This window comes from Dama dama, chromosome 16 (assembly GCF_033118175.1).
Source record: "Dama dama isolate Ldn47 chromosome 16, ASM3311817v1, whole genome shotgun sequence".
NCBI classification, from domain to species: Eukaryota; Metazoa; Chordata; class Mammalia; order Artiodactyla; family Cervidae; genus Dama; species Dama dama.
In genome coordinates this window covers 12,528,761-12,552,725 of record NC_083696.1, presented here as the reverse complement: position 1 = coordinate 12,552,725, position 23,965 = coordinate 12,528,761, and the positions used below count along the sequence as shown (strand labels likewise).

The following is a 23,965-nucleotide window of genomic DNA, read 5'->3' as shown; positions in this document are numbered from 1 at the left end:
CGCTCTCTCTGGACCAGAAAGTGTCTTAACTGTTTATAATAAACAGGAAACACAAATTCATGGTTCCTGGTTTTTTCTTCCACTCATCATGGGAGACAGCATTTATGAATTGGGAGTGAAATTCTGCTCCTCGCTCTGCTCCTCAGTCTGTCTCCCATGTCACGCAGACAAGACCAGTGCTTCTCTGAGGCCCCCAGGAGGGGTTAGCCCAGGGGTTCCCCTAGGCCTGTGCTGCCTGGTGAGACACAAGAATGTCTGGATATGCCTAATCCATGAAGGTTAAAGCCTCAACTTTATCTACTCTTGTTAGCATGGGTAGTAATACCTAAAGGAGAAAAATTCTGGCATGTTGTATAATTTAAAATTAATTCATGCTTATTGCAGAAAAAGCTTGGAGAACAAGGAATAAAGGTAAAACTGATTTGTAATCCTAACCACTACCTGTCTAATTATTCTCATGCACTTAGGTGCATGGAAGATAACACTAGGTCTATATGTGTATTAGTCTACGATTGCTGTAGCAAATCACAAATATAGTGACTTAACAGGGCTTCCTGGATAGCACTAGTGGTAAAGAATCCACCTGCCAATGCTGGAGATGCAAGAGTTGGTTTTCAATCCCTGGGTCTGGAAGATGCCCTGGAGTAGGAAATAGCAATGTGCTGCAGTATTCTTGCCTGGAAAATTCCATGGACAGAGGAGTTTGGCAGGCTACTATCCATGGGGCCACAGAGTCAGACAAGACTGAACACAGCACAGCACATAGTTACTTAAGACACATTTATTATCTTATAGTTCTCGAGGTCAGAAATCTGAAATGTGTTAGCTGTGGACTGAATTTTGCCCCCCTCAAGTTGTTGAGGGCCTGAACCCTGATGTGATGGTAGCTGGAGACAGAGCCCTTGTGAGTAATTAGAGTTAGATGAGGTCCTGAGGGTGAGGCCCCTCATGATGGTATTAGTGCCCTTATACAGAAAGACCAGAGAGCCCCTTCTCTCTCTGTGATGTGTGGTCACAGCAGGAAGGTTAGCCATCTGCACGATAGGAGGGATACTGTTACTAGAACCTGAGCATGCTGGTACCCGTGCTGATCTCACACTTCCAGCCTCCAGAAGGATAAGAGAATCATTTCTGCTGTTAAAGGCACAAAATCTGTGGTATTATGTTTTAGCATTTCAAACAGATTAAAATATAGTCATTCTGGGGTGCAGTCAAGATGTTGGTGGGGCTGTGTTCTTTCTAGAGGCTCTTAGGGAGAACCATTTTCCTCCCTGTTCCAGTTCTGCAGGTTGCCTGCATTCCTTGGCTTGTGACCTCTTCCTTCATCTTCAAAGCCAGCCACATAGCATCTTCAAATCTCACTCTCTGATCCTCCTCCATCTCTTTTATGAGGACCCTTGTGATTACATCTCACCAAACTGAATAATCTAGAATAGTCTTCCCATCTCAAAGTCCTTAACTTAATCACACCTTCAAAATCCTTTTGCCATGTAAAGTAATATATTCACAAGTTTGGGAAATTAGGGCTTGGATATGCTTGAGGAAATCTTTATTCTGCCCACCATAGACTGTTCATCTTACCCTGATTTAGTTTTTACTATTTGTCATGTATGCACTTTTTTTTTTAACTTTTACACAGCCAATAAGTAATGAACTAGGATTTAAACCAGGCAGTCCGGCTGTAGAGCCTGCACACTTAAACCCCTGCAATATTTCTGCTTTTGTAATCCGCTTTTTCTCTTAATGTATTTTGAGTATCTTCCCATGACTGTAACTATTCCTTTAAATTTGAGAGACTAAAACATGATTTATATATGGCTAAATAATACTCCAACATCTGAATAAGCCATAACTAATTTAACCCTTGTGCCATAGTCAGATGCTTTTGTTGTTCCACATATGTAATTATAAACAAAGAAACAAACAGTAATAAAAGTTCTTATACATAAGCTTTGTGCCCATATTTAATTATTAGCTGAACTTGTGCCTACAATTGGTGGTTAATGGTTAACTAGTATAGAATAGTAATTTCCAAAACTGTTTTCCTTGAGATGTTAATAGGGATTCTATGAAATGAGGTTCTCTAATTAAATAAATTTGAGAAGTCCTGTACACCCATCCTTAAAACTAGGGATTCACAATCATATTAGCACTAAAACTTCAGAGAAGTCCTCTGGTAAAGAAAAATCTATCTTGTTTTATCTTTAAAACTTTCTTTAGTTGAGTATGCCTCAAATTTATTTGACCAATGACTTTTTGACTGTTTGCAGCATGAGTACTATCTTACAAAGCTGAGGTAATAGGTCATGATTTTAGAAACACAGCTTTGGCATCATCCTGCCAAGTGAAGCTGCTTATCCTCAAACACCTTTAAATGCTTAAATCGAAAATTACTGTAGATGGAATAGTTTGGACAAAATCATGTGTATGATGTAAACTTGAGAACATTTTCTACCCTCCACTCCGAATTGCAATCTACCTTTTTTTTTTTTATCCATTTATTTTTATTATGCAGTCTAGCTTTGTTCTTTTGGTTCCTATGTCAGCCGTAAAACTCACATTAGCCCTGCTCTGTAAATGTCAGGTACCAGCTCTTGGCCAAGACCAACACAGGTCTGTCCTGAGGTCTACATGACACCAACTGGGCTTCTTTAAGAGAAATGTTTTGTAGAGTATTCTTCCCAGGTAGGAAACTAGATAACAGGATGTTTATCATTGAAATAGAGGCCACTTTCAGCTACTGTCAGCTAGTCAGTCCTTCTCCAGTTGAACAGACTTGAGAACAAGTTTTGTTGAGACAAGTGGAGATGGAACTGGAGGGCAGTGGAATCTGGGTACATGCCAGCAAACACCAGAGATAACCATCACTGTTTGAAGATTCTGATGGGTAGTGTCCTAAGGGCCAAGGAATTTCAAGAGGCTCTCCAGGACTGTAGACAAGGATGAGAGAGGCTCCTCAGGCCTTGACCACAAATTACTTGCATCACTTGTTTCCTTGTTTGTGTCATGAGGCCCAAATGGTGGTGTCTGCAGCGTCTACTACTGGGGGATGAGCATGAGACATTTTTCACCATCCTGACCAAGGGGAAAGGGACTTCCCTGGTGGCTCAGTGGTAAAGAATCTCCCTGCCAGTGCAGGAGACATGGGTTCGATCCCTGGTCCGGGAAGATCCCCTTAAGGAAATGGCAAACCCATTGTAGTATTGTTGCCTGGAGAACCCCATGAACAGAGGAGCCTGGTTTATTATAATCCATGGGGTCCCAAAGAGTTGACTTAGCAACTGAACAATAACAACAAATCAAGGGGAAAAGTTGATTGGGCTGCAAACTAGGTTTTTGATGACCTGTGTGATTCCTCAGCTGGTGTGAGAATTCCAGGCTTAGTTGGAACCGTACTGGAGGCAGGGTGGTTGGAGATCACAGCAGAGAAGCCCCACCACGCTGACTGCCCCCAGTATCAACCAGACCAGAGGTCTGGGGGTGGGGTGCAGTGTCTCCTTTCTCTGGGGACCTGTGACTGCTTCTCCTGAGGCTCAGACATGAGCTTGGTTATCTGAAACCTGTTCTCTCCCAGATGTCCCAGCCACCTTCTCTGGAAGCCGTCACTGCAGACCTGCTAAGGCAGTCTTTGGTCCCTGTTACCCATGTGACCTCTAGTGGTTGTAACCGGTAAAACTGGCTTCAGGGATGGATTTGCTGGAATACTAAGAAAGAAACAGGAAATGGCTTTAATGTTTAGTAGCCGACCACTTCTCTGTAGTAACTTTTCACCTTCTGTGATTCTCAGTTAAGCTATAAAGTCACCTGAAGATAGGAACCATTTCAGCACACACCCAATTATATAATTTAGTGACAATCGACACAATTTGGGTTCCAGACCTAACCCTGATTGTTGCTAGCTAATATAATTTGGACTGATGTTAAGCATCTGAGGCTCCAGGGTCTAAACTGTTCAGAGATGTCATGACATCCACCCTGATTACTACATCCCAGGGTTGTTTTAAGGATCAAATGACATGAAGAAACCTATCATTGAAATGCTGTATAAATGTGTTTGTTGTTACCCCAAAGCTCTTCGTGTCTGTGGTTCTGTAGACCACAGTTGTTTTATTTCATGTGCTTTGGGAAAGACATTTAAACTCTTTCCTCAGATTCTGTATTGGGAATTCTGTCCCAATCCACAAGTTATTTAATTAGTGACTGCTATGTGTATTTCACAATGGACTTACTGTGAATTCAACAACCACGAAGCTCCTGCCTTCTGCCAAATACCACGATTGGTGCTGGGATCCGGCAGTGACCAGGGCAGATAGGGTCCTGCTCTAGTTGAGTGTATATTCAGATGAGTTAGGGGGATTCTTAGCCTCCGATTGAAATGGTTCTTATCTTCAGGTGACTTTATAGCTTAACTGAGAAGAAAAATTTAAACAACCAGATGTGACACAAGTCAATGTGTGAAAAAGGCTTTCACAGAAGTATAAACAAAGTGTTCTGAGTCAGGGGTCCTGTTGTGGTATGTGTGAAGGGGTGAAGTTTGAGGCAGTGAATACAGACTGTCTTTCTAGGAGTTTAGTACTGGGGGAATGGCTAGTAGGAGATGACTGGGACCTCTTGAGAGATCAGTTGGAAAGTGACCAACCTGATCTTTTGGTATCTGTTTCTAGATTTAAAAGAGTTGCAAGATTTTTATGCAGAATTTCCCAGGAAATTGCTCATTGTTACTCCATAGACATAATTATTCTTTGAGATTCCAAGTAAATAATAACTAGACTCACTGGATGCTTACTGTTCTAAAGATTAACTTTTTTTATAAATATTAATTTGTTTCTTGTATCAACCGTATGAGGTAAGTACCTCTATCAACATGCCAGTTTTATAGATTTGGAAATGGAGATAGAAAAACTTAAAAAAAAAAAAGTAACTTGCCCAAGGGTATTTTGCTGCTAAGTAATGAACTCAAACCAAGCAGACTGGCTCTAGGAATGTGTGCTGGCCACTGGGCTGTGTTATTTCTCAAAGCTTCATTATAAAAGTTAATAAAAATTTTTAGAAATACATACCAAGTATTACAGAATTATATTGCCTGAGGCCTGAGATTGCTTCAAATATTTTCATACAGAGGGGTGGGAAGAAGGCAGGCAGGTAGGATAGATCTTCATAAATGTTAATATAGTTGATAAGTCCATTGGCATCATGATAGCATTCCCTAATTTTCATAATAAAAAATAGAAATCATTTCCAGAGGATTTCAAGACCTTCAAATATTTGTACCCTTATTGTTAATATCAAAAGACTTTTTACCAGTGATCTGAGTAATTGAGATCAAAGCAATGAGTTTCATTAAGTTACTAATGTAATGGTGCCCATGTATTAAAAATCATTTCCTACATAATTGCCAAACGGGCTGGTCATATACTTTTTTTTTTTTTTTTTGGTCATATACTTTTTTTTCTTAACCGGTGAAGGTTGATCTTCTTGCCAAATATGCTTGATAGAATAGCAAAATGTTTGAGTTAGAGTGGACTTCCAAGACAGCATCTCCCCGTTTTCTCATTTCCTTGCTAGGGAAGTTGAAACTTGGAGAACCTAAGTGATCAACCCAAGATTAAAGTGGGAACATAACATGGTTGTCTTCAGCCAACCTCATGGCTGGTTCATGAGAGAGCAGAAATTAAAACCCAAGCTGCCTGAACTCTGAGGGGCTTCCCACCTCCCATCAAAGGAGCTCTGCCTGGTAAAGTCTTAGAGCCACCCATGTGGAGACACAGTCCCCAGGCTTCACTTGTGATTCTGGCTGGCTGCATCAGGCAGTCTGGGGAGTAAGGCAGAGAAAGATGAGCTACCTCTCTCCTGGGTCTGCAGCAGGGGGTCAAGTGGGTCTTGAACCTCCCCTGGTAGCTTCCAAACTTCTGTGCTTGAATGGCCCCGTATATTTTGTGTGTTTTCTCTGCATTCCTTATTTATAGTCCCTGTGTCTCCCACAAGGGGCATAGTTGGAAACATCATGACTGTTGCACCTAAAGGTACTTCTCAGAGGTACGTTTGGGGCTCTGGCAATAAAACCCACTCCCACCTGGGCCAGAAGTCAGGGCCAGGCATTTCCCAAGACGGTGGGATGCAGGCAGTCTTAGCGGCAGTGCCTGACATCACCACACCACTGTGACTGTGGACCTGATCTCATCCTGAGAGTTCCTGTTTGGTATCTCAAAAGGTGAAACCTCACCTTTCTCAAGTCTGGCACACCCCTTTCCTACAACATTGAACCTGCGGTTGTTGGCATTCATTCCTTAAGATCTGGGAACTCAAACCTAAATGCTTTCAGGACCATGGCAGGTAAGGTAAAAAGTGAAGCTGGCTGATAAGTGTAAAACCGGGAAGAACAGGCTTAGTTCTCATTCAGGGGTTTTACAACACATGCTGTTTATACAAAAATCTCGGGCTGGTCATCTGACCATCGGTGACCTCTGATAGAAGAGAAAGAGCCTGGGAAGGAAACCAGGAGACCTGGATACCATCGCCAGCCTCCTGGTGACTCAGCCTTCTCTTTGCAGAGCCTCAGTTTTCCTCATCTGTAAGAAATGGGTCTTTAAGATTCGAATAGAATACATGTCCCCAAAACAGCCAGAGCCAAAGTCTGTCTGTCTGTCTGTCTTATCTGTCTATCTGTCTGACATATATTTGCGAAATGCTTGACAGGTCTCTTTGGTCTAACTGACTTTAGAACCAGTTTCCTTGAGGTCTTTGTTGGATGCGTTTGTGACATTAATCCTTAAGCACTTGGATCCTTGTAATAAAATGACCTGCACTTAACCATCATTCTGGTACCCACGCTCTATGTCACAGGTTGCTTTTTTGCCAGTGTTCTCTTCTTTCCAAAAGCCGTCATGAGCAGACAAGCTTATTAGAAAGGGTGTTCTCTTCGTGTTGTTTGTTTCAGGGAAAATAGAGAAAGTCAAACCTCCTCCATCCCCCACACCTGAAGGTCCCAGCTTGCAGCCTGACTTAGCCCCCGAAGAGGCTGCCGGATTGCAGCGGCCCAAGAATCTGATGCAGACCCTCATGGAAGACTATGAGACATACAAATCTAAAAGGCGCGAGAGAATGGATGATAGTAGTGTAAGTTTCTCTTCCTTTCCTCTTTCCTGCATCCAAGGGTGAACATCGGCCTGGTGTATGGTACCGTGGATCAGGCTCTGATGTGTGTGCGGTTGTCTGGCCAGCATCATGGTACCAGCACCAATTTTCACATGTGTGGTTTAACATGCCTGGAGTTGGGTTGGGGTTTGTCTTGCTTCTCAAAAACATTGATCATGCAAAGAGTGGGTCCTTTTGCTGCCAAGTTCTGGTCTGAATCTATTGGCACGGCTTGTGCATGAGATATGGGATGTGTAGAAAGATACCATGCAGGGGGAACACAGAAAGAAGGACGTAAGCTCCCCGAAATCACCCACAGACACCAGGGAGCTGACCACAACCATTGCTCACCTGCTCTGTATAGATGTTATTCCTCTAGGCAGGAGTCCCCAACTTCTGGGATCTAATGACTGATGATCTGAGATGGAGTTGATGTAATAATAATAGAAATAAAGTGCACAATAAATGTAATGCCCTGGAATCATCCTGAAACCATCCCCCTGTCCCAACCCTGGTCCATGGAAAAATTGTCTTCTGTGAAGCTGGCCCCTGGTGCCAAAAAAGTCAGGGATCGCTGCAGAGAACTATGACAAGGCTGATCCTTCAGTGTCTGTCCTGGGCAATCCCTATAAAAGGTACACAGTGCTCGGAAGACTCAGTATGTTTTGGGCTGTTACCAAGCCCGTGTGTACAGTTTGGCAGGAAAGAGCCTTTTAGAATGACAGTTAAAAACCACAGAACTACCTTGCAACCCTCAACTCTGAAAACTTTGCATGTGACGTTCCCATCAACCGCGAAGGAAGTCATCTGCTCTGTGGTTTCTTTCTCTAGTAACAGACTTAAGAGCCCTTGTTCCCAACAGCCTGCACACCCAAAAGCCTGGGGATCAGCCTCAGGGGTCCGTGTCAACTTCCTCGGAGTCTGCTGGCTTCTGTCTCTTAGCATTTATTGAGGTAACCACCTCCTCCCCTGAAATAGCTCAGGTCGGTTGAGGATATGCCTCAGTTGACCCAGGACAGTCCTGGTTTCTGCCTCTTATCCTCCTGTAATTATTAATAGCATCCCCTTTCCTTCTTAAAAGTGCCCCAGTTTGGATGATAAATTCTTTGCTCACCTTAAACTTGAACACGATCGGGCTCACAGTAGGAATTCCATGCTGATTAACTGCCTTTCATATTCTAGTTGGCTGAGTTAAAGGATTTCTGGGGTTGAAGCCAGATACTGAACATTTTAGTGGTAAAGAAAGAAAGCGAAAGTGCCTGTGGCAGCCGAATGACCCACTTGGTGTCTCTCAGCCTCCTCTTCCCTGGGCTTGTACCTCAATTGCTTGGAAAGTTAACCCAGCTCCGCTGTTGGGCTGGAATATTTCTGGACTGTTTCTTGTATTGTACAGTGGGATGGGCCTGGCCCTTGATGGCTGCTGCTGAGGTTTCCACCCCTGGGGCTCCTTCTCTGAGCCTGTAAGACCCTTTCTGCCCTTCTTTGAGCCCTTTTTAAAATTACAGAGTTAACCTTTAGGTATTTTCTGGAGCCTGTGACCGTCTTGAAGCTTAGGGCTGTACGTACGATTTCACACCATATATCGGCAACCTTGGTGGGAGTTGGCTGGGATGTGGGGATACGGAGGGACTGATGGATCACTTTGCATGTGACCCAGACGAGTGATTTTGATGCACCCTCTCTGTATCTCTTTTGCATGCCTTTTGTGTTGAAGGGCAGGTGTCAGGGGAAAACGCCATACCTAGAAGTAAAGAGCTTGCTCGTACTCAGGTCATAGGCAGAAGCGAACAGACTGACACTTAGGCAGCCACCTGACATATACCACTCAGGTTGGATTTCCCCCTTTGCATGAAGGAAGTGGCTTGGAATCAGCCTTTTAACACTGATTGCCCTTCACTTACACACTCCTATCTCTGTTTGTTATTTTTTCCCCCAAGTATATCAACGTTTTAGATAAGGAAGAAACCTACTAAGCAAACTGTTCATATTCCCAGATCTTAAAGGCAAGGCCAAGTGTTCTGCACTGTCATTGACACTGCAAGAGAACCAAGCTTTTCGCTGTTGGAAGTTCTTAGGGATAGAAAAAAAAATCTATCCAACCTACCCTTATCTCTTTTAAGAAACCCAAGTCTGGAAGAAACAAAAGAACAGTATACTACAGTTGCTTCTAAAGCAAATGAATGATCATCAGTGAGACTTCATCTCAGAGCCACCTGTTAACCTGTCTTAGTCCTTTTGATTCAGGGAATCTTTCTATTGTGTTACCATCAATCACTGCAGAATACGTTGAAGTTTAACTGTAGGACTAAACAAGCCTTCATCTCTTTTCCTAGCTGATCTGTGGCCCTTCTTTAATTGTCTCTCATACCAAAATATTAACCATAGGGATCAGATGGATGGCTTGAAGCCTGAATTTTGTCACTGGCTTCCCTGTCCCAGAAGCTGGTAATTCTTTTCTCCTTGCTCCATCCACATACACGATCCTCGGGGCAAGATGTGGCTTCTTAGCTCCTCCAGCTGCTATCATCCTAACTCATCTGGGTCCATTGTGACTCACCACTTGGGCCTGCCTCCATTTCTTCCCCAAAGCCATTCGGCAGCTGTGAGTCCCTCACACGTGATCAGGACCCAACCAAGTGTCCACCCTTCGAAGTAGCAAGCTCTTTCTGAACCGAATGAAGAGAATTCTCACATACTCTACTTCCCAAGGAGAAGGCAGGCTTAAAAACAAAATTGGCACGTGTGCCTAGTGATGCGCTGGGTACAATGATGTTAATGAGGGTGGGAGGAGAGAAGAAAGAGAAGACAAATGGAGCTGTGCCTACAGTTTCCATGAGTAGTTTTTGCCAACCTACCTGGGGGAAAAAATTGATCCTTACCATCAAAACAGGTATAGCGTCCCTTCACCCCAGAGTAGCGCTGGCGCCTGGAGACCTGTCCCTGGTTCAGGACCTTCCATTTCCCCGCTTGATAAAATATCACATGTGGGCTAGGAGGGAAGCCTCTGGCTCAAGGAATCCCTGGCAGGCAGTGGCACCGAGGCAGCTGTGCAGTATGTGGTGCTCTTTTTCATATTCTTCAGCTAGCCTCTCTCCTGCTAGAACCAAAGTGAGGGCTCAGAGAATGACAGAAGATGAAATATGAAATCATGAATCTCTCTCTCTCTCTGGGAACATCTGCCCAGGAGTCACTGTTTCGGTGATGTGAAAGTCATCTGTGGATGTTTTGCTTCATTTTGCAGTTGGGGATGAAGTCAGTGACAAGGAACCAGAAAAAAACCCTTTTCTGAGAAAGTGACCCCCCGCATGGCCATCCTTGTTCCCCATCTCAGACCTGGAGCAGGATAATCCTTCAATAGCAATGGTCTTCATCCTCCTGGGCTGGGGCCTCCTGCTTGGCATGGTCACTGATGAGTGTCACCATGCTTGAGGTACAACCAGGCTCCACCTCTTGGTGGACCCCTTGGCTAATTTAGGGGTAGGAGGATAGCTAACCCCAACCCCACTCACTTACCCTGGGCTGTTTACCAGCCTATACAGGTGTCTTGTGAGAATTAGGAAAAGGCACCCTTTTCCAAAACTCTGTGAGGATATAGTTGTGAGTTGGCTACACAGCTGGGGAGGAGACTGGGGGACTGAGTTCAACCTCACCCATCCCCCCACCTGGTGTTTTTGTGCAGAGCAGCCATCCTGCTCATAGTATAGGTTTCTCCTATCCGGAAATGTTATCTTACATGTAAATGTCCCTTTATCTGGGCCTGATGCTGTCTCTGGTCAGTCATGCAACTCATAAGGTCCTAATGAATCATCATTTTCTGTAGGGTTTCTTGGTACCTTGCAAAGGAAGGATATTGAGGCAACACTGTTTTTCTGGCCAGTTTTTCCTCCAACCTGACCTGAGTCTTGGAAGGCAATGAGTTCTTGAGTCAGGAGTGCTCTTGAACTTGTTTGGTAGACTTGCTTTCCCTTTCTCGTGGAAGGGATACTGTGCTGAGTCTAAAGTACAGCCTCCTGGGCTTTCAGCCCCATCTTCATGCCTCGCACAGAATCTGCCCTTGGTGGCTTTTCCTCTGTTCTCTTTCTTTCTCTTTTGCCCCCAAGGTAGTTACTGAGAGGGCTTCCAGCCTTTCCTGCCTGTCTTGGAATAAGAGCAGGCCTCTTTGATTCCCGGGTTAAACCAAGGTCTCTTTGATTCCTGGGTTAATTCCTGGGCTAGAAGTCACTACTTTTCCAAGAGTTCCTGACACACTCTTCCTTCCAGACCATGACACCTTTGGGGAATTCTAGCTGAACTCTTGCTCAGGGGGCGGAGGAAGCTTGTCTGCCTCCAATGCCCCCACGCTGCAGGCTGAAGGCTCAATCACCCTCAGTGATGCTCCGTGCCCCCAGCTCTCTCAGGTTCTCACACACACCCTAGGAGCGTGCAGAGGAGGGGAGCACTCCGCATCCATCAGCCCCTGGTCATTAGTCTGATCATGATGCAACATGGTTTTTCAAGTGCAATGCCTAAGAAGCAGTCGGTGATCACAGTCATATTATCCCCCATCCAGCCTATGGTCACCCTGCCAGCAACTAGTCAGTGCCTTCAAGGTCCCATGCAGTGTAAATGCAAGGTCATGACCACAAGTCTGGAGGGAGCTGTCAAAAGTCAGTCCTTCTAACTCATCACCCACAGCCAGGACATATTTTCGCTGAGCTTTCTTTACAGCGACCTTTAGTTTCCTAGAGGAACTAAAGGATCGTTCTAGTTCCTACATAATCACCCATTCTCAGGAACCTATCTTGGCCCCGCCAAGGTAGAGATGAAGCAGGCTGCTTGCTGTCTCTTGGCAACGCCATCCTCAGATCAGGTTCAGAGACTCTGCCTCCACAAACCTTGCGTTCAAACCATTCTTTGTCTATGGTTAGGGTCTTCTTTTCATGGGACAGCAGATGACGAGACTGCTTCAGGCTCAGAGAGGCCTACAGGAAGAGGAAAGGGCTATTTGTCTACAGATGACTACGGATTCTCAAGAGTCCAACGTGACCCTTGGACCCTAAGGATCTTGCTGGGGGGCAGCTGGTTGCATAAACAACAGGGGAAAGAATCTTGTTAATTCAGATCATAGCAAATGGAAGTGACAAATCTTGAATTAACAAAGTCTGGCTTATCTGATATTTTTATGGAGGAATAATAGGGTATCTGCTTGCTGCAAAAGATACACTTTTAAATAAACTGATATCAGATGAAGCAAGTCTTGGTGTGGGTGTGTCCTGGTCTCCCAACGCCACTTCCCTCCTGTCCCCCCCACACCCCACCCCTTCCCCCCACGTGGTGCTGGTCCCCAGCTGAGGGGTGTCCCCTGTGTCTCTGCCATTTACTAACCCTGGTTTTTCCCTCTCTGCCAGTACACCTCTAAGTTACTGTCTTGCAAGGTGACTTCCGAGGTACTTTTCCGCTTGTTTTGTCTTGGTCTTCCTGCATGCCTGAGCCAAGTGCATGCTGTCGTTGTTTGCCATTTCCTGATGGGTTTTTTTTCCTCCCTACCTTTTGTGAATGGGATGACTGCCTTGAGATGTTGGCGTGTATGCAGCAGTGGTGTACGGGACTGTGCTTTGCTGTGCTGTGTGCTGGGCTGGACAAGGCCTTGCCTTGCTCGTGGATCTGGAAGATGTTTGGACTAGAGGGCAAACAACAGGGAAATAGCTATTTGGATTTTTGTTTGTTTTTTTTTTTTAGAAGCTGATAACAAATCTCCTCTGGTCTGTTTAGAAAATCATGTAGCTCAAGAGAACGGGGCCTGTTGGGTTGGATCAGTCCTTGGTTTGGCTCAAACCCAGAGAGCTCCACGCCATCGCTTTAGGATAACTTACTCCAACTGTGAACCAATCCAGTTCCCCTTCCCTGCCATCTTTAAACCTGTGTTTTTGTTTTGGACGTTCCTGCAAGCATTAAATTTCCCCCAAAGCCTCCTCCTTGACCCTACAACTTCCTTCTACACAAATTTCTCAAACTTGTACTGTGAAAAAGCACATTTTAAAGTGTTTTCCATTTTTTCCACATTTATATTGACTTATTTATATGCTATGAGAAAGCATATTTGTTTTTATATTTTTTATTTCTATAGCATTTTCATTTTAAAAGAATTATTGCAGATGTACAGAATTGTAGAGAATCATTTATTCATTCACCTGGTTAACAATTTATCCAGGACCTATTACACATCAGGCACTTTATAGGTTCTGAGAAGATAGAAGTCACCTGAACAATGCCCATGATCCCATGGAGCCAAGAATGTGCCTGTGTGCCAAGTATATGACAGAGTTAAATAATGAAGCCAGCTTTGTCCATTCTTGTCATTTTGTAATATTTGCTTAATATTTTATAAAGAAATTAATATTACCAATACCATCCAAGCCCTCTTGTTACTTCTCCCAGCTCTAATTTCTTTCTCTCTTGAGAGATAACTTCTCTGGAATTTGGCATTGATTGTTTCCATGCATGTTTTTATCCTTATACTATATACTATATATGTCTGTATACATAAATTATATCTAATGGTTTTGCATGTTTTAGAACTTTCCATAAATATATCATATTTTAGCGTCCAATAAGCTTTATTCTGTCTGCATCATTTCTTAATGTGTCCGTGTTGATGCTTACAGCTCTATTTTACTCATCATAGCTACCGTGTATAGTGTTCCATTGAATGAGTACATATGTATTGATTCATCCTTCTAGTGACGGAAATGTAGGTTGTATCTTTTCTCTGCCATTACAAACAATGAATCAATGAATATGTTATTGTACATAGCTCTTTGTGTGACCCATGGAAGAAGGTCTACAAATATATCTAGAAGTAAAAGTACTTGTTCTGGGGCTTATACAGGCTCATATTCACTACCTATTGCAAATTATTCTTCAAATTGGCTATGCTAACCTATAGCACAATATATTGGGTTGACCCAAAATGTTTGGGTTTTCTATACCATCTTACAGAAAACCTGAATAATTTTTTTGGCCAACACAATATATTTTATATCTCCATGTTTAGCAAAATAAATGTAGTTAACTATAGATATGAATTGATGATTATCAGTGGTTTTTTTTTTTTTTTCCAGAAAGTATAAAATGAATACTGCAAATATCATTACATGGACCTTCTTCATTGTCTAACTGTGGTTCTCAGTGGGGGGAAGGTAGTTTAAGAATTAGACCCTAAGCCCACATTCCCTTTGAGTCAACATAAGATTGATGAAAATCTGGTCTCATCCATCCAAGGAAGATAAAACTGGGTCCTGTCTACCTTCAGTGGAAGAGATGGGGGATAAAATATTAATACAAACATTACTTAACACATCTGTCTTTTGTTTCACATCCCCAAAATAAAATTGTCTAGGCTGATTGCTACTCAAAGTGAAGTGATTCACTTGAATTCTCTAAGCATTGGAGAGAAAAATTAATATTAGAAGATTGTTCAGAGAGAATTGATTTTTTTTTCTTTCTCCCACCAGACCTAAATCTGAATTAATTTGTGGAAGGTAAAACCTTAAATCAGGTCTTTCTATTTTTTTAATGTTTTTTTCTTTCTATTTCTATGGAGAATGTATATTGTCCTTTCTGATTCTTCTTCCTTCAAATTCCTCCCAGCAACTGAACAGAAGTAGAACATGGTATTCCAGACCATTGACTCCACACCCAGAGTTCTGGGGTCAAATGTTAACTTTTCCTTCTACTAGTCTGATTATTTAAACCTCCTTTTGGTTCAGTTTTTTCATATGTGAAATGCAAGTAGTAATAGTATGAATCCCATAGAACAGTAGCAAGGATTAAAACCTCAGCTGGTTCATGGTACCCGTGATGTATGTGTTTATTATTATCAGAGCCCTGGAGGCAAGTGCTTTTCTTAAACTAGAACGGAAAGGAACACACTTTAGGAAATAAAGTTAATATGCAAAAATCTAGAACAAGGGTTCTAGATTTGCTAAAGCTTTATTCACACACACACACATATACACACATAGTACTCTGTATTAATCGGGCAGCAGAGGCTCATTTACATACCTTCCCCAATGGCTTGGCTTTTGAATCTTCAAAAGGCCAGTTGTAGGATGGCTTCACTCCTGAGCCATTCCTAGATCATAAGCCTCATGGACCTGAAGACAATTTTATAGCAAGGGCACTGGCTCTTTTAGTTATGCTCTGCTGCTTATCTGATCTGTGCCTTTACTCGAGACTTTATAGATTTCATTAGAAATCCAGGCTCATGATAAGTAGCATATAAATTAGGGGAATGAAAGAAGAAAAGAGGGCCCATTATTGGTACAGTTGAATTATTTGGGTTGCCACAAGTAGATGTGCAAACCCAAGCTGTACTGAATGTTACCATAATTATAAGTATCATTTCTCTGCCCATTGCACTTTTTGGTGACTAAGCTCCAGGAGGAAGAGACTCTTCTGTCCTAAACATGAAGTTCTATGCCTGACACTTCGTAGAAACCCAAGAAATATCTGTTAAATGGTTGGGTAGTTGGATTGATATGGGTTCCCAAAGAACAGAGTAAAGTAAATCTATTTAACATGATTGAGAATTAAAACGGGGCCTAAGGCCATCTGAAATGGATGGGGACACTTTTTTTCAGAACCTTAGATTGATTTTTTAGCTCTTAGGTAAACCATTCGGTTTGTATCTGCAGTCTGCAAGGCAAACATATGACTGTTTTATACAATGAGAGCTCCTTGTCAAAATGCCTTATGTTAGAATACCACTTGATTGCTTATAAAGCCCTTTCACATGATGAGAGAAATGCATAACTACTGTTTGAGAACTTACTATGCCCTGGAAACTATGCTAAATGCTTTAAATGCTTTGCCTCATTTATTCCTCAGACCAACTTGGTACTATAGTTTTTATTATCCCCATTTTACATATAAGGAAACTGAGGCACAGAAATAATAAACCTTCCCAAGGTCATGTAGTTACTAGGATTTATTTAACCTTAGATCTGCCTGGACTCCAGAGTCCACCCTTCTTCCTGAAAGAGCCTGTGAAATAGGGCAGGTGTTGTGTTTATAGGTAAACTTTCTTTATACATAAAGTGTAAGAGACACAAGATGCCATGAACAGCAGCAGCACGTTCCAGGTAGAGCGCTAGAAGTAAAGCTCAGCACTTGCCATTCCCGTCCCGCACTGCCTCCCCGTACCATGCTACCATGCATTGACCTGAAGGCTGCCATTTAACTCTGCCAGACTTGGACGCATCCTTCTACTGATGTCTTACTCTTAGGTATTGACTAAGTGACCATGATATGCTTATACACGAACACTTTAGGGTTTATGTTCTTCACGATGAACATCCCTTCAGGAGACCTGACTGAGTTGTGTCCCATGTGTCCTGTCCAGCCGTCCCTGCTAGGAGGACTAGGGAAGCCTTCCCATAGAAAAGTGCACTGCAGCTCTGGGAAGTCCATCAATTTATCAGAGGTGCAGAGAAGCAAACTGAGATGCCTCCCCCTGCTCTCCCATGCCCTGCCCAGACCTTAATCTGTCCAGAGTCTGCTTATGTCTGGGCTCCCAGCACTGCCTGTAAACGTGCATCTCCTTGCTTCTCTGGAGTTGCCAGCATCTCTGTTGCTTGCCAAAATGATTGTTCTTTACATACACAAAAGCTTCATTCCATATTGGTTGGATAACCAACCAGTGTTGGCTCTACTGGACTTTTCTTTAAATTCAGAAACTGCGCATCCTAAGCCAGCACCACAATAATTGACTTGATTGGTGTGCATGGGCTTGCTTTTGGTGTAGTATTGTGAAATTGAACCGTTTCTCCTGTGTTACGTCATTCATGCGGATGTCATCTGGATCAAACTCAAGCAGGAGCTGACTGGCTGAAGGTTTCCCCTGGAGTCCAAGGCTCTTCTAGGGAACCAGAGGGAGGGTGGTCTCACCCTGGTGGTGATGAGCCAATTTGTCCTCGATGTTGTCACCTTCCATTTCCTTTATGAGTACCTATGGCCCTGGTGCTACATCAGTATGCTCAGATTCCTTTATTATTGGCTCCAGAAGCTCATTTTCTTTCCACTTAATTCCTCTTGCAAGCTTAATTATACCAAAGTAGATTTTTGTGATATAAATAAGATCACAGCTTGCATAGGTCCATAAAGCTTGATGGAATGAATCCACACTGGTTCAGTGGTTTGAAATTCTTTTCTGGAGACTAAGACCATTCATAGCTGTGCTAATGTGGTAGTCACTAGTTCCAGGAGGCTACTGAAATCAAGTGTTTAGTTTCTCAGCCACACAAGCCATGTTCTAAGCACTCAGTAGCTGCATGTGGCTGGTGGCTGCCATATTGGGTAGTGCAGATGCAGAACATTGCCAACAGACTGCACTCATCTAGAGCGTGTAGCGATCCACTTTGTCATCAAGAAGCTTGATGCAGGGTCAAGTCTAGTTCAACGAAACGTGCAGAACATTTCAGGAAAATTAAATCTCTCTGCACTGAGAATGATGGGTCAGATGGCAAGTGAACTTTGGCTGTGAGATGAAGGCATCCCCCAGGACCTCCCACCGCCCACCTTTTCTTTCATTCTCTCCGGTCTTCCAGCTGGTTCAGACACTTTCCCGCTCTCCTCATTCATTAGATACTGTTGAGGGAGGGAAAGGACGAAAGAAACAGAAAACTCAGTTTGTGTACATGATTGATATCCATGAACTCTGAGTAATTTTTTTCCTTCTCTCTTAGGTCCTTGAGGCCACGCGGGTTAATCGAAGAAAGAGCGCATTGGCTTTGCGCTGGGAGGCGGGGATCTATGCCAACCAAGAGGAAGAAGACAATGAATAATCAACTTCCTTCCACCCAGGAAGCTTCTTTGGTGCTTGGGTTCCCAAGAAACCAAGAAATCAACTCATCAAAGCATTTTAATAGAATATTTATTAAAGTGCAAACGAACTCAGCAATCCTTATGCAGGCCAGAAGTTAATTTACAGTGATGAAAAAATAAAGTGAAAAAGCAGTCCACCCATCAAACTCGAACTCCTGGGAGTCAAAAGAAAAAGGATTTTGTGTGTGTGTGAGACTCAAAGGATCGCCTGGGTTTGGACCACAGTTGATCCCAAAGGACAAAGAAATTATGAGCAAACCAACATGGTTGCTCCAGGCAGAACCGAGACCAGGCTGCCTGGGTGATGAGGAAAACAGTGGAGATGTGGCCATTTGGAGAATCTGAGAAGCTGGGGCTGTCCCCCTGGCAGAGGGTATTTCCCTGTGCCTGCACTGGTTTCCCACCCACGGCCACATCGCGGGTGTCGGACCAACTCCATCCACTCCAGCAGCCATAAAATAAGGTTTTTCTCTCTATTCGCCCAGAAGAGGCAACTATTGTCCCATATCTCTTTCATTTAATTGTTTTTAATTAGGAGCAGTGAATGATCACAATCCGTATTTTGAAGACAAGATTTCTTCCTGTTGCAAACACAATCTGTTCTACATTAGGAGGTTGAGGAAGTGGGGGCAGAAAGCCAAACCAAATAGATTATTTTAGCTTTAGGATCTTGTCTGCTTATGATACTGACTGAGCTACAGTTTATGAGAACACATTTTCACAATTCTGTTTCTTTATATGAAGACTATATTTAGGGGGCAACAACTATTTTTATGATGGGGTGGGGGAATCTATCCATGTATAAAACCTGTAGACATTGAACAGCATGGTTCAAGAGGGGAGGGGTATTTTTAGAGTGGCAATAATTGAAAAAAGGGCGAACTCTGCCTTGGAGAGGTAGATGAGAAATAAAGAGGTGTTTATAACTATATTTTATATATAAAGTGAACCTTCAAGGGAGTAGGAAGATGATAGATTATTTTGGATCAGTCAGGAAGGAAAGGAAACAGTTAAAGAAAGCTCATGAAAGGTAGAGAATAAGGGAGGGAGAAAGAGTGGGAAAATGAGGAAGTAAGAGAGATTATTTTTGCTGAGCAACCAGTATTTTTCAGGATGATACAGAGAAAAATATAGAAATTTAAGTACAGGCTTAGGATCAGCTACAAATCCTAAAGTGTGTGTGTGTGTGTGTGTGTGTGTGTGTGCGTGCGTGCGTGCGTGCGTGCGTGTGCGCCTGTGTGCCCACACATGCCTTTGTGTATTTTCACAAAGCGCATGAGTGCTCATGAGTAAGGGTGTGTGTGTATGTGTGTGTGTGAGAATTAAAATTCCAGAATGGTCATGGGACAAAGGTGTTCACTTATTTCCTCCAAAGCTGTTTGCCAGCGTCAGGAGTGAGCGAGAATTTCTTTTTTATGAAAAGGATATAGAGGCTCCGAGCTGATACAGTATTTGTAATATCAAGTTGACCTAACATGGTGTTTGCATGAGTCACAATGGCAAAGTTTTGAGCAGTTTTGTAATTTGACATTTAGGAAAGTTTCATATTTATTCTCACGCTTTGTATTCATGCTTAGTATAGGCTAAAGGATGCCAGCTTTACTCTGTCTTTTAAAGCAATATGATAAGGGTATTCAATCATGGAATGCCCTCAATTTCTGGATGAGAAATTTTTTAACTCTGGCCATGAGAAAAAAACTGACCAGCATTCTTTTTTTTTTTTTTTTAAATTAGAGGATAATTACTTTACAATATTGTGCCCTTTGTTTTACAGCTGTGTGTTTTTTTTTTTAAAAAAAGCAATAAGTAAGTTAGACCTCACTAAAATTCCTTTTTGTTTTTATATTGTTCTGTCATAAGCGCTAATAGGTTATTCTGACAAGTAGCAGTTCCACAAAATTTGTATGTAGATGTCATGCACACTATCTTTGCTTCTGTTATTAGACTAATGTCGACTTTAGGGGAAAGTTTATTCATAAATAAGTGGTGGACACAAAGTAGAAATGGAACTGTCGGATAACTTACAACTTTGAAACTGCCAAGGGAACCTGCAGTTTGAAGCCAAATTCTGCAGATGGGTAATTAGCGCCATCTTCAAATGGTTCATGCCCCTGAACATTCCAAACGAAGAGTCAACAAAATGTGCTAGCCACTGGAGATACGCGACAAATAAGATCCCTGTTGTTAGGAATTCTTTTTTCAAGTGGGAGAGGCTGGCACAGAGACAGATGTTCCCAGGAAAATGAGATGAGGAGTCCTGACCGGTGACATGGGAGTACCCTGAGGATTTCTAGCATTGTTCCCAAGACAGGCACAGGAGTGACCACTGATGGGACAGTAGCATTGTGTGGCCCAGGGACACGGGCTGCTTGGATGCCTGGAGAGCAGAGCGTTCTATGCTTCATGATTTCTGGACTAACTCTGGATCTGGTCATGACTGCAGACTAGATACAGATGGACTCCCCATCTTTTGAAAGAGTCCTCAGGACTTGCCTGAAGTGTTTGGTTCTGTTTTGAAGGAAACTGTGTACCCACTTTAATCCTCCATTTGAGAAGAGAATGGGCAGCTGAAAAGAAAGCTTAGAAGGCCACGCAATTACTGCAGTTGCTGTGGAGGCAGATAAATCGGTCTTTGACTACAGTTGATTGAATCAGACACACTTATTGCGTAGAGTCACAGAGTTGGGATCCTTTGGTCCATGCTTTGAGTAGGCAACAAATCCAGCGTTTCCGTGACCCCCTCACAGTCTCAAAGCCGTTTAACTGTGGCCTCCACATCTCCAGCCTTTGCTTGTTCCCGTCTGCTGCCTTCTGATGACTGCTCAGTTACAACCCTGTTAAAATGTACATTACAGTTCCCTTGGAAGAGCCAGGTTTTCTCTGTGCTCTTGAGTTTTTTTATTCATTTAAGAAACATTGGGCCATGGCTTTGTACATATCACTATGCTAGGCTCTGGGATTCCAAATTAACCCCTTAAAACTGTGTGAAGATGCAGCAGACCTGGAGGAAAATCACTCCTGCCTCATCCATTGAGAGGAAGAGGCTTGTCCACACATTGGCTGGCCTCTGATGCTCGTCCCTGCCCCCAAATAGCACGCAAGCTTGTTAATCTCAGCTAGAACAAGTGTTTAGATTCCGTAGATGTTAAAAGCTTTCCTGAAAGTATTCCATCCCACAGTGTTTATAGATGTCCACTTTCCTCCGGAACTGATTACCTACTGACATTCCTTGGCTTTCTCATCCAGAAATTATGGAAACAGGGTCTGTCAGTGGCAGGAGGCTGGGCTGTGTCCAACGCAAAGGACACATGCAGTTTCCTTGCCTTTTTACACCTGTGCATGCTGCCCACCGTAGACAGTGATGTATAAGCCGTATATAGCTCAGTGTCCACATATATACACAACACACACACAGCATAACAAGGAACACTAAAAACAGTGTTGACTCTTGTCTCTGAAGACAAATAATTTTAACATTTTTTCCAACTGAAGAATGGATGTCATTAAACTATGTATTGAAAAAAAAAATAACCTACGTGTTTAGAGATGGTGACTATATCCAGTTTTAGTGACAGAACCAATTTCCTGAATTTTAAGCATTCAGTGAGTGAGCTGCCAATTTTGATTTTGTGTTGCTCTTTACCCAAATGACTTTTTTTTTCCCCCCTTTTTTGGAGGAGGGGGCAAAAAGCAGCAATACTGTGTTTGAATATGATCCTCTGGCTCTCCTGTGTATGTTAACCACTTCAATGTTATTATCCTGCTTTGGTTTTATAGTGATTGTGAGGCATTCAATGCAAGTATACAGTTATTTTCTCATTAAAACCCAGTGTGTGTGGTGTTTTTATAAATGATGGCCACTTGTTTGACTGGGGTGGGGGTGTTGGAGGACCGTGCTGTGCGAGGGTGGCATGCCAGTGCCCTTGCCTCTAATTCCATGGGGGGAACATCTGCTGCTTGCATGTTTGGAACCAAGAAAGCAACACGAGCTGGTGGGGCAGACCTTTGACAGGCTGTTGGCGATGCCCCAGCTGCCCTGGCTAGACTGGAAACTCCGATGGGACCGACAGAAATGACACGGGTGCCTCTAGAGGAGGTAGGCAGATTCCAAGGTCAGAGATGATGGGGCGAAGGGCAGGATGAACAGTGACGCTCCCACTTTGCACGTAGGTCCTCATTGTTATCATCTGTTCCATTCCCCGCACCCACATTTGGCTCTGATTGGGTGCTAAGTCGCTTCAGTTGTGTTCGACTCTTTTCAATGCTATGGGCTCTGCTCTGAGGCATAGAGAATTTCAGACTACCGAGTGTCTGAGACCACAGGTGAACCAGAAAGCTTCCTGCCCTGATTCCCTCCTGCCCTCCCTCCACTTCATCACCCCCAGCCCTCATCTGTAGCCACGCTGGGCTGTCTTCCATCTTAGACCCTGGAACTAACCTGCACCCAGACCTCCAGTTGCCTGTTCTTCCTGAGCACCTCTCTCTCTTTCTGGGGTCTCCTTTCAGCTGCTGCTTTCTTCATCTCCCCATTTATGTAACTTCTTTCGGTCTTCCCCCACCCCCACCCCACCCCACCCAGGATTGCAGTCATATTCTCCTGCTCTTCCCTACGGCATCATGTCCAGTCTCTGTGTGATGGGAGTTCTCAATTTTGAGGGGAAGGGGGCAGAATCAGGCCCCTTTGAAAATTTGATCAAACTCTATAATAAACAGGAACGTATTAACATCTTTTAAAATGTGTTTTTAATTGGAGGATAATTGCTTGACAGTGTGTTGGTTTCTGCCTTACAACGACATGAATCAGCTATGAGTACACATGTATCCCCTCCGTCTTGAACCACCTTTCCACCCCTCATCCCCAACTCCCAGGTCATTCATTACAGAGCACCAGGCTGAGATCCATTTCACACATGGTAGATGAATAGGTAGCATTTATGAAGCACTGAGAAAGTGACAGGCGTTTTCTACAATTTCCACAAATGTAATCTATTTCTTACAACAATTCCATAGGGTATTCTGTTTTGGTTTCTGTTTGTCTGTCTTTTGGGGCATTTTTTTTTTTTTTTTGGCTGAGCCACGCAGCTTGCAGGATCTTAGTTCCCCGACCAGGTATCAAACCCAGGCCCCTGGCATTGAGAGTGGGAAGTCCTAACTACTAGATGCCTGGGAAATTCCCTGGGGTTGAACTATTTTGATATCCATTTGACACGTTAGAAAACAGATGCCACAGAGCTCATAAATAGTAGCGCTTGAATTTTAACCTGGGCAGTCTGATTCAAGTGTTGCTCTTACCTACTCTTCCCATAAAAACGCACGTTGGCAACTTCACATGCAAGATCCAGTAGATCTGATGCTGTGTGTGGGTCTGGGTGACCTTACCACACCTCTTCCTGCTGTGGGCTCTTGTGAACCAAGGCCAAAGCTGTGATAGGAGCTGGAGTCTTGGGGGAGAGCAGAGTTTTGGTGGCAGCCCACTTCATTCAGATAAAGTTTCTTTATTTGAATGAACTCCCTCTAGGCTCTTTCCTTTGGGGTCAGCTCTCCCAGGAGATAGTGGGAGAAGATGACCCAGGCTTCCCATTGCCAAAAAGGAACCAGAAGTGACTGCAAATGGGTGATCAAAAGGTGCTAAAATTGAATTATGATAGTTGCACATTTATTAAAACTCATTGAATCGTACACTTGGAAACGAGTACATCTAATGGTATGTAAGTTATACCACAGTGAAAGCCACATTAAAAAAAAAAGGATGGGGGACTCAAGGAACTGGAAGAAAAGTTCAGGCAAAAGATCCAAGGAGGTCACACAGCCTGAGGTTGAAAAGAGGAGTCCTTCAGGCCAACATTCAGCCACCAGCTAATGAGGAAGAAAGCTTGCTGTCCTTGAGGTACCCCCCAGGAACCAGGAGCAGAAGAATTGTCGTCATCCATGGATTCAGCATCCTGGTCCTCTTTCCATCCATCACCTA

The 23,965-nt window shown here is 43.3% G+C and overlaps 1 protein-coding gene across 5 annotated transcripts in view; it reads left to right on the top strand.

Moving 5' to 3' along the window:
• Positions 1–21,848, top strand: part of PALM2AKAP2 (PALM2 and AKAP2 fusion) — a 497,146-nt gene extending 475,298 nt beyond the window's left edge. For 4 of the 5 annotated variants that reach the window (XM_061163445.1, XM_061163448.1, XM_061163446.1 and 1 more), the window contains 2 exons: positions 6,938–7,116; positions 17,859–21,848. In XM_061163445.1, coding sequence (XP_061019428.1) covers positions 6,938–7,116; positions 17,859–17,957 — 278 coding nt within the window. In that variant the 3' untranslated portion in view covers positions 17,958–21,848. The remainder of the gene's footprint in view (positions 1–6,937; positions 7,117–17,858) is intronic. The other variant, XM_061163447.1, reaches the window with a different exon arrangement.
• The last annotated feature ends 2,117 nt before the right edge of the window (positions 21,849–23,965 follow it).